The 11,362-nt window shown below is 39.4% G+C and overlaps 1 protein-coding gene across 1 annotated transcript in view; it reads right to left on the bottom strand.

The window, feature by feature from the left end:
• Positions 1–7,237, bottom strand: part of ATAD2B (ATPase family AAA domain containing 2B) — a 262,920-nt gene extending 255,683 nt beyond the window's left edge. Inside the window, exon 1 of the mRNA XM_007939264.2 lies at positions 7,028–7,237. Coding sequence (XP_007937455.1) covers positions 7,028–7,237 — 210 coding nt within the window. The remainder of the gene's footprint in view (positions 1–7,027) is intronic.
• Positions 7,238–11,362: the final 4,125 nt, after the last annotated feature.

Genomic DNA, 11,362 nt, shown 5'->3' on the forward strand with positions numbered 1-11,362 from the left:
CTATGAGTCGGGTCCGACTTGACAGCACATAACAACAACAACAACAAACAGCCTTGGAAACTCTATGGCGACATGTCCTTATAAGGGTTGCTATGAGTCAGAATTGACTCAACAGCAATGGATTTTTTTTTTTAATCATAATCATTGGTAGACAAGGAGCTCTAGTGGTGCAAAGGTTAAAGTGCTAGTCTGCTCACTGAAAGGTCAGCGGTCCGAATCCACCAGCTGCTCCATGGGAGAAAAGACCTGGACAGCTACTTCTATAAAAATGTCAGCCTAGGAATCCAGTAGGGTAATTCTACTCTGCCCCATAAAGTCACTTGGAGTCAAAATCCACTCAAAGGCACATAATAACAACAGTAACATCTTCATATATGGGAGTCCGTGGAGGACATAAATGGTTAAGTGCTTGACTACTAGCTGGAATATGGGCAGTTTGAACCCACCCACAGGCACTCTGGAAGACAGGCCTGGTAATCTGCTTCCAAAGGGTCACAGCCTTAAAAACTCTATTGAGTGCAATTCTACTCCACACACTTGGGGTCAGTCAGAATCTGCAACCAACAACAATGATCTTCAGACATAACCATTACATACTATCTTTATAAGAGGTTTAAATTCTGACTTTTTTTCTCACACAGAAAACACTTACCTCCCATACAGATAGTTTTCCAGAGCATAAAAGAAAATGTGCACACCGATATTTCAATATTACCAAGCAGAGGAGAAGACAACAGCACAAGTACACCTTTGTTGGTGACCACAAGGCACCAAACTTAGACTTTTCATGGGGATTTTTTCCCCAAGACATCTTTTAAATATTGGGAAGCAAAAATATTGTAATAATAATCTGTGCATAATAGGCCTGTTCTTCTTCCTATACTTCCACCCCCACCCAGTAAGATCAGGCAGCAATCTATTACTGAAAATCGATGTCTTATATTTCATATCCCTACAGGCTATGTTCCCCTTTGGTCCCAATACAATCCAAGACACCACAACTCCAGACAGTCAGTTCTACACAGAAATACTGGGAGCTCTGGTGGTGTTGTACGTAAGGCATTTGACTACTAACCAGAACCCACCAGCCACTCCTCAGAAGGGAGATTGGGCAATCTACTTCCATAGTGATACTGCCTCAGAAACCCATGGAGGGGTCGCTATTAGTGGAATCCAACTATTTTCTGACTTTTTAGCAGTAGCCTTCCTCACTTTTTCAGATTTCGGTGGCAACTACTGACTGAACAACATGAAAGAGTAATGAAGTAAAGAAATACAGATGAGACAAGATGATATACAACTGGAAAAGATAGAATTAGATTTAAATATTACCCCTCCTACATAACATCAACAACTTACTACCCATTTTGCCTTGGATAAACCATTTAATCTCCTTGGTAACTCATTTTCTTCAGCTGTAAAATGGACGCACCAGCACCTGCCTTACAAGGTTGTTGCAGGGATTAAATGAGACAGTATTAAACACCTGACACATATGAAATGTTAAGTAAACCTTAGTTTACTCCTCTCCTTAGTGCCTGAGGCATTTGACTACTAACCAGAAGGTTGGCGGTTCAAACCCACCAGCCGCTCCTTGGAAGGAAAGTTAGGCAATCTACTTCCATAGAGACTATCTCAGAAACCCAAGGAGGGGTCGCTATGAGTCAGATCTGACTCAACGGCAGTGAGTTTGGTTTTAGTTTTTTCTTACTAGGTGACCACCAAAAGAGCAAAAGGGCAAAATGCAACAACTAAATACAACAAAAGTGAAGGCAGACAACACAAAAATAATTTAAAATAAGGCGGCATACTTTGCATTCATTCATTCAAAAAATACTGATTGACCACTGTATCTAGCAAACACTGTTGTATCTAGCAGGCACTGTTGAAAGGAGATAAGGACCTTCCCCTACAACTGACAAAGAAAGCCTTCCCCTAGAGCTGGTGCCCTGAATACGGAACAATTCAGGATTGTAGGCACTCAGGATACAGCTGTGAAGATGATCTATAGATGTGAACAAGATCTCTTTAAAGAACATCAAAATAGCAGTTCCATCAAAACATTCAGTGAGTAAAGTATTAGAACTCTTTCACACTGAATTGACCATGTCATTCATTTGGCACCTATCTTGAACTGATGAATTTTGTTAATAATTTTTCATATGTATACTGTTTGTCTGTCTGTGTGTGTGTATGTGTATATATACAGTCCTAAAGGTGGGCGAACTGTGCTTTATTTACACTCAAGTCTCAAAGTCATAGCACCATAATTTTCAAAAATCATTTCATAAATGCATCAGCTCTTCAATATGCTATTAATTCATTCATTTAGCAGATATTTATTGAGTACCTTCCATACGTCAAACACTGTGCTAAGCACTGGTAATACAGCAGTTAGTGAGCAAAAGATGTGCTCATTGAGCTTATGGTCGTCTACTCTAACAGAAATGCCTAGGGGAGAAAGGTATATATCCTACCTCCAGATAAAACTATGACAATTTAAAAATGAAAAAATGATTTAATTCCAAAGTACTGATAATTCAAAAGTATCTAAAGTTTATGATCTGACAGCAGTATACTCCGAGTACTTAAAGCTAATATAATACAAAGTACCTAAAAGTTAAAGTCTATTAACTTTAACTAGAAGTCTTTTCTATCATTTAATGTAAGTCGCATACATTACTCTCTAAAATGTCTAGCTTACATTTAAGTAAAATTAATATATTTTATATATGATATTTTCCCCTAACTTTGTACTTCCACAGAACTTTTAATCCAAAAACCACAAATGTTCTTTACTTAAATGCATTTTTCACTCCTGGAGTTAGAGAAATAGACAATATTCCTATTACAAGACGAAAAACCCAAATACAAGAAATCAATACAGTAATGCACAGAAATGAAACTTCACTGTGTTTGTCCAAAAAGAAATGCCAAATATACAACTCAAAGGAATCTTATCACTTTTCTATGCCTGGTTAGGTCTTACAGACAAGGTCACTCTGTACTCAGGTGCAGCCTTTGATTGGGATCCTCAGATTTCAAAACAAGTGGTGATCCGATATCACTTGTCCAGCTGAGTTCCAGAGGTTATAGGTCTATCTATAATAGGTATGGAGACATGCAATCAAGGACCTTTCAAAAAACCAGTTAAGAAAATGCAATAGCAAACTGAGCACATGAATTTACTTTCTCTTCCACCTCCAATCTCATAAAAAAATATAGCTTAAAAAGAAGAGAAACCTAACAGTGAGATAAGAAGGGAAAAGCAAATGAATACTAGTCAGGGAAAATGATTTAAGGAATATGTATTCAATTCTACAGGTGTTGCAAGCTTCATCTATGAGCTAGCAAGTACTTGAAAGTTTGTATATAAGGACTACAGAAATGGCCAGTAACTGAATTTTTTAAAACTGTATTTCTAGTTTTGAACCCCACCAGATGGTCCATGGGAAAAAGATGAAGAAGTCTGCTTCAATAAAGATTTATAGGTTTAGAAACTCTATGTGTGTCGCTATGAGTTGGAATTGACTCAATGGCAGTGGGTTTGTGTTTTGTTTACTAGAGACAATCCTATGAATTCCACCTCTGCTTTTGGTTCAAAATTTTAACAGAAGACACTATTTCCCACATCATCCAAGATCTTCCATATTGAGCTCCAAGTGAGAAATATTTCTGAATTTGACAGAAAAAAAATCTGCTCTATTCTGAGGAATTTGTATTTTTCTCTACTCATCTGAGAGTGACATGTATTATTATTTTTCCTTCTCAGACTTCTTTTCAATGATTAACCCTCGGTTTCTACCACTGTGCTTGTTGGTAAATATTATGAGTGTTAGACAAGGAGGATTACAAAGTGATAAGAGCATAGTGCAGAAAGACTGGAATTTTTTTATTAAAATTACATAACATAACACTTAACCTATAAAGTTACTCTATGTATTTACCTTGATCTTCACAAGTAAGAGATGAACTCTAAAAAGAGTCAATGACCATCTCAAAAAGCTAGTGAAAAAGCAGGAGTAACATGGCCTAGCAAACAGGCCCAACAAAGAGAGGTAGGAAAAGAGTTGAAATGTTTTTCAAAGATTGTTGTCTAATTCTAGAGTACAGTATTAGTATGCTTGCTGAGGTAACACCTGGGTAGAGCAAATAAATGCTAATTACTGATGGTCAGATTAACAGAGCTTTATTACTGAAAGCTTTATACATACACACACACACACACACACAAACCCTATTGTAGACAGGAGTAATAACAACTAATTGCATGGCAGTGCAATTCAACTTGACACTAAAAGTGTAAGTACAAGAAAATCATTCCAATAACTTGTAAAATGTATACTATGTTTATCTCCCTGGGCAAAAGGCAAACCTATAGGAACAGTTCTTGGTGCTATGGCTTTTTAGAGCAAATCAAATGTCTCTAGATACAGTGAAGTAAATAATCTAAAAAGAGTCAGAGGGGAAGGAGGAGGAGAGAAAAGACAGCATAAAGGGTTATTATGTGCACAATAGCGCAAAGATGAAAAAAGAAAAGTTTCTCAATTACATATCCTACAAAGAGTAGTATTTTGTAGGAATTTTCTTCCTATAAAAATTAGAGTTTCCTGAAACAACAGAATGAGCACCCCTTTTTCCATTAAGTACTAGCCAATGTCTATTGCAAATCCCACAGCAACAGAGGTACTTTAGGTGAACCAAGAAGAGTACTAAAGTCCTGTCACACAAAACCACCTTTAGAGGAAGAGCTTACTGAACTCAAATCAACCTACTTCAGAAATATACAACAAAGGAATATACAGTCTGCATCATAAATATATAATCCAAAAACTTATTAAGTCCAGTACAATTGCAGCTTATCCTAAAAGACCAATCACTGCATACAATGAGTAAATCTCTGAAATCTGAGAAAGCAATTAGATCATTCCACCATCTACTAAAGCCACACATAAATCTTAAAATTGAAAAACAAATATTTCAATCTAAATCTTCATTAGGCTGTTATTATGGTCTTGAAACATTTTAAAGAGGTCCTTAAAGCATAGTCCCATTAGCATCCTTCTTTATTATAAAGAGCTCTAATATCTTTCATTCTTCTAGCAATTTAAAAGCTACCAAATGTTCATTTCTACATTATTGATTCCTTGCCTTTTAACATCCCCAGAACAGCTGCCTGACAAATTACCTCACCTTACTCCTCAGGGGGTAAGGACAGCATGATATCCATGAATTCAAAAATGGGACCAAAAACTGATCAGTGATAGATGAGCTAATTGCTTCAGATAAATTAAACACTGCTCTAATAGACTGGATAATCATAGCATGATACAATAAAACACTGATACTCTAAATATTTTCTTTGTACGTAAGTGTAACAGGCAGAACTTTTCTTAAATTTACTTTTATTTTAAAATAAAGTAAGATAGCTTCAGAAAGTCGGGAATCACTTCTAGAGAAACTCTACTCTTCAGAATACTTATGCTAAACAGTTTGCACAACTTTCAGATTTAGCTTTGCTACTTCAACCTAAGAGATTGGTAAGTCCCAAAATATTCTATGAAATAAGATTGAGTCTTTAAAATATTTTCCAGATTTTTAGGGGGCACAAAGGCCAAAAATCTTTTCAAAGATACAATAAATATATTTCAGAGTAATTTGGTAAAATATTTCTGTTGTATTTGCCTAGATTCATTCTCTGACTCATATCAGAACAATCCATAAAGCACAACGAGGAAAAAAAAAAAAACACAAGCAAACAGCAAACTTGTTGACACTATAGAACTAAAAACTGTTTTCCCTCATAAAATTAACAAAATGGTGTGGATTTAAAGAAGTTTTTAATGAATAGCGTTTCTCAGACAAATCTGTCTTGGTAAGTACTCTCTTTCTACAAAGAAGCGTAGACTCTTCTGAATTCAAGACCAATCTCATAATCACACCTGTCAATTCCTGTAAAGTGATTATCTAGCTTATTGAGTTATACACTGTGGGTAATAAAAGCTCAAGATCTTCCCACCACTTTTGTAAATATATATATATATAAACAAACCAAACTCACGGTCCTCAAGTCGGATCCAACTCATAGCGACCCTTCCTTGGGTTTCTGAGGCGGTATTAATACTGAAGTAGATTGCCCAACCTGCTTTCCCAGGAGCAGCTGGTGGGTTTGAACTGCCAGCCTTCTGCTTAGCAGTCAAACGCCTTAGGCATATATTCATTCAACTAACACTTATGCAACTGTGTGACAAGAGTGGTGTTAATTCACTTTTTGTAAACTATTCTCATAACAGCAGTCATACAATTTTGGAATAACACCTACCATCTAAAACATTCCACATGTTTCTTTCACACCCCCTTTGTGCCCAGAAAGCTCTGTCCTTACTAGAACCTCGGTTAACTAGCTGGATCTCCAGCATCAAAGCTACAATATCATGTTTGATCTGTCCTGCCGGGAGAGGCTATAGCGTTGATTTTGTTTTTAAAGTTGGTGTCACTGCAGCTACAAACTTTTCTCGGCATCCCTGACTGGCTGCCAGCTGGAGCTCTCTGTTCACTTCCTCACCAACTTGAACCACCCCCAGTTTGGGAGTAAACTGAAGTTAGGCATCGACAAGAGCTGACACACTTTCAAGAAGGGTTTGACACCGCAGAAAACTTTCACTTCTCTCCAGTCCTTCCACCCAGGGGCTCCGTCCCCTCGCTCTTGCTCCCTGAGAATTCCCCTCTGAGTCAGGACAAGGACAGGGAAAGCAGACTGTTCTAATGCCCTAGCAAATGTCCCTCAAAGCCTTCTCCTCCTGTATTCAAGTTCTGTTCTTTACACAAAAGAGCAGGGCCAAAAAATTTGTCGCGGCCCTTCCTAGCCCGGTGCCCGTTGCCACCTTCCATCGCACCCGCAGATCCTGTCCCTAGCCGCCTAAACGGTCTCCACTGGAGGCTTCCTGCCCGCAACACGGTCAGACAAAGCACCGGGCGGCCGGGCCGAGACTCCCAAAACCTCGGACACGGGCCGCCGCGCTCTTACCCGGGCCTCGTCCAGAGCGACGCCGCCGCTTCCCCCGGCCTTGGCAGCAGGGCAGCTGGCAGCGCGGGTCTTAGAAGAGCGGGTCCGAGAAGAGATGAAATGGCTACTGCCTCCGGTTGCCCCAGGCTCTGCTCCGGCCCCAGGCCCAGGCCCAGGCCCAGGAGACTTGGACCCGAGAAGGCGCAGAGAGCTCTTTCGGGTGTTCACCATGGTCCAGCCAGGAGGACGAGATCCACGCCGGGGCTGCCGCGCCCAGGAGAGGCGAGTAAGGCCGATCCGCCGGCCGGGCAGTCAGGGCCAGTGGAACTGAGTCCGGTCAGGAGCGACAACCTGGCCCGGACACTGCGGAGCACGGACGAAGACAGGAGAGAGTAGGATAGAAGAAAGGAAGTCGGCTTGAGAAGGCAGGTAGCGAGAGGCGGGAGTGATGCTCCCGGCCGACACACAACCCTGTGCCGGCTTCGCCAACCTCAGCGGGAGCTGAGCGGAGCCGCCATTTCTACCCCTTTCTCTCTCGTTCTAGCTCGCTCTCTCCGTGCGTCAGGGCTCAAGCGCCGCAGGGCCGACGCGACCGCTTCCGGCCGTGGCCGCTGCGAGGCGCTGCAAGCCTAGCTAGCCCTTCCCTTCCTGATTTTTCCCTCTTCTCCCCCGCCTTCGACTCCCAGTAGGCCCCGCCCAGCGGCCTGGCGTCAACTCTTGGCTACAAGGGAAGAGACGCTCTGGGCTGTGTTATCTCTATGGTTTCCTGGTCTCCCCAGAGATCTAGCCTGCGCCAGGAGGTTGGGGGAACACCAGACAGCTCAGACTTGGGCGCTGTAATTGGCCTGTAGTCTTTCACACCTTCCCAGGCCCAAGTACCCCAGACAACCCCACCATCACCCTAGGTGACCTCGATGGAGCGTGGAGCGATCAGCAAAGGCAGGGGAGGAAAGGACGGTGATGACGAAGAAACAGGGAAGTGAGTTGGAATGCCCCAAGGCAAGATACTGAACTTGAGTCATACTTCAAGGCTGTAAAACTGGGAATAGCTGTTACAAAATACATGTGCAATATCTGGCACAGACTACCTTTAAATAAGATACAAAACGCTAGAACCCTCCATCTTTAAACAAAGCACGGCGGGGTCGTTTCCTATAACCTTACCAGATCCAAGGTGGAGCCACAAAAGAACGAATACTTTTTACTGAGTCTCTTTTATCACTCCTTACCCGGTGCCCGCAGAACCCAAAGATAAAAAATTAATGATTTAACTTTAAAAGAAGAAATGTTAAGACATACAATTAATATTAAAAGTCTGCTGTAACGTAAGAATTATGTTCATTTCAGAAATTCACGGTACAGAAGAGGTAGAGAGCCTTCTATTGGGCAGAAGTTCTTTTTGTTCACTGCACCAAGAAAAATTGAAGACTGCAGAAAAGTTCTGTAAAAGTCACCAAGCGGCATCAAAATTAGGTTATTTTCATGCCGTACAAGCTCCTAAATCATTTAACAACTGCATATAGCACTGGGAATGGAGATACAGGTTTTTCTCTTTGGAAGCAATACTAACTCCAGGAAGGACAGATCCTTTTTACACTAATTTGCATACCACACGCCTCAGGACACTTCACTCAAAGTTTAAAACTAGTCTTTTAATGTATGTAGAAATTTAGATTGGAACTAGACCTGGGTTTTCCTGAGTCAGTTAGCCATGGAATTATTCAACCAAAACAAGTTCGTTTCCTGCAGAAAGAGGTTGGTTTTAAGTAATGTGTGAAGTGTCCCTGGGAGGTGTGTGGTATGCAAATTAGCTTACAAAGGATTTGTGTGCTTTCCTCCTTTGCTTACCTTTTTTTTTTCTTTTTGTTTATGTAGTCATCAATTGGAGAGAGATTATTACAATTTGGCTTACTATATCCTATACCATTTACTTTCAACAAGTGTTTACCATAAACCCACTACAGCCTGCTCATATATGTGAAGCTCACAGTCAAGGAGGGAGTGAGGAACAAGAAAGGAGCCACTGAGCTGCAATACAGTGTGATAAGAAACAATGAAGCATAGAACCCTAATAGAAGTGTCAGGGAAACCCTTTGAGTGGTAATGAACCTTGAGATGCTTCGAACAAGGAAGAAAGGAAACATGTACAGAAGAGAGGAAAGCTTGAAAAAGACTTGGAAGCATTCATTTGCTTAACCAGTAAATTTGATGTTCTTTTTTCTCTGCTTCAAGAGATACAAAGGACAGGAGGCAAATTTCTAACTTGTTCAAAATACAGTCTAATGGAATCACCTTGCAAAATCCTGGTGCTGAAAGGATTCATCCTAAGTATAAGAATGAATTAGGAGGAAAAAAATCAGCCTTTCCATCATCCCTTGGGGACTGCAAGGACAACTTCCTTTTCCAACATTGACACTATGAAAGGGATAAAAATATATATTCCTTGAGAGTTTAAAACAACAAACTGGTCCTTCCTGATATTTTCACCAAAGTTGATAGGTATGAAGACCCTCAGGATAATAATTTAGACTAAATGCACTTGAGTCAAAGTGTTCCTAAACATAAAAGCAAACATAACATACCTCTGAAAAAATAAGCCTTCAATAAGGGATTAAAAAAAAAAAAAAGTCTTATAAATAAGACTCAGATTAAAAAAGAAACACACACACACAATAAAACATTTTTATATAAAAGAGCCAGCAAAAAAGAAGAAACATCGGAATATAATCCACAAACATCCATATTCAGATATATGACAAGAGTTTAGATATTTAAATAAGTGAAAACTTGAAAAATAATAATGAGTAAGAGCGTATCAAAATGGCAAGCAAATTTAAAAAGAACTATGTTGTTACTGTTATGTGCCATCGAGTTGGACCCAACTCATAGCGACCCCTTCTTGGCTTTCTGAGGCAGTATCACTACGGAAGTAGATTGCCCCATCTTCCTTCCAAGGAGTGGAACTATATAGACTTATAAAAATGAAAAGAATTCTTGGACATGACACCAAAAACAAAATACATAAAAGAAGAAAATTTAATAAATTGGACTTTCTCAAAATTCAATCCAATTACAAAATGGGCAAAAGACATGAAGAGATATTTTGCCAAAGAGGATTCATATATGACAAATAAGGACCTAAAAAGATGTTCAACCTCACTAACCATTAGGGAAATGCAAATTAAGACCATGATGAAATAGTGACAGTACTAAATGCCAGCAAAGAGGCAGAGAAACTAGATCACTCACACATTGCTGGAGGATACAAATTTGTGTGGCCACTCTCAAAAACAGTTTGGCAATTTCTTTGAAAAATATAATTAACATACACCCAGTCATTGTACTTTTGGGCATCTATTCCAGAGAAATCAAAACTATATTCACACAAAAACCTGTAGACCATAGTTTATACCAGCTTATTTGTAATGGCCAGAACTGGAAACAACGAAATATTTCTCAATAGGTAAATGGTTAAGCAAACAGTAGTACACCCATACAAGGGAATACTATTCAACAATAAAAAACAATGAACAAGTGAAACATGTAAAGACTTACATGGATGTCAAGGGCCTTATGCTGAGGGGTTAAAAAAATCTCAAAAGATCACCTACTGCATGGTTTCATTTGTATAACATAACTTGCTCAAAATTGCTATAGAGATGGAAGAGAGATAAGTGGTTACTAGGAGTTTGGGATGGTGGGGAGGAAGAGGGTAAAATTATGAAAGGATAACAAAATAAACATTATCATAAGATAGTTTTATATCTTTATTGTGGTAGTGGTTAACATAAATCTACATATGTGATATAAAAGCATAGAACTATACAGACACATAAAGTACCTTGTCAAATCCCTGATTTTAATATTATACTATTAATATTATTATATTGTATACTACTGGGGGAAACTGGGTGAAGGATTTATGGGACCTCTTGGTCCTATCTTTGCAAATACCTATAAATATATAATTATTTCAAGATAAAAATTTAGGAACAAACACTAAATGGAATATGAAACAAAGGGAATGTGTGAAACGTGTGAATCTCGTTTTGTGTAAAGAAACTAAAAAGGTGATTATGACATTAATAGAACAAAAAATAGGCTGAAGAAATGAACAGAAATATGTATGCTCAGTTATTTTTTCACTAACTTGCAGTTCAGTGGAGAAGGAATCTTCAATAAATGGTACTGCAAGAATTGGGTATTCACTATACCTGCTTGGTGAACGGAGGTGTGGCCAGCCCCACTCCCACCTACCTTCTGGGCCCAAAGGAACTCCATCACAGTCTGTGTACTCAGACGGAGTGTAGGTGCCCTACTCAGTCATCCACCGATTTTTTCTTTTTTTTCTTTTTT

The sequence above is a fragment of the Orycteropus afer genome, unplaced genomic scaffold (genome assembly GCF_000298275.1).
Source record: "Orycteropus afer afer isolate SDZICR_OR568_19922 unplaced genomic scaffold, OryAfe1.0 scaffold00058, whole genome shotgun sequence".
NCBI lineage: Eukaryota > Metazoa > Chordata > Mammalia > Tubulidentata > Orycteropodidae > Orycteropus > Orycteropus afer.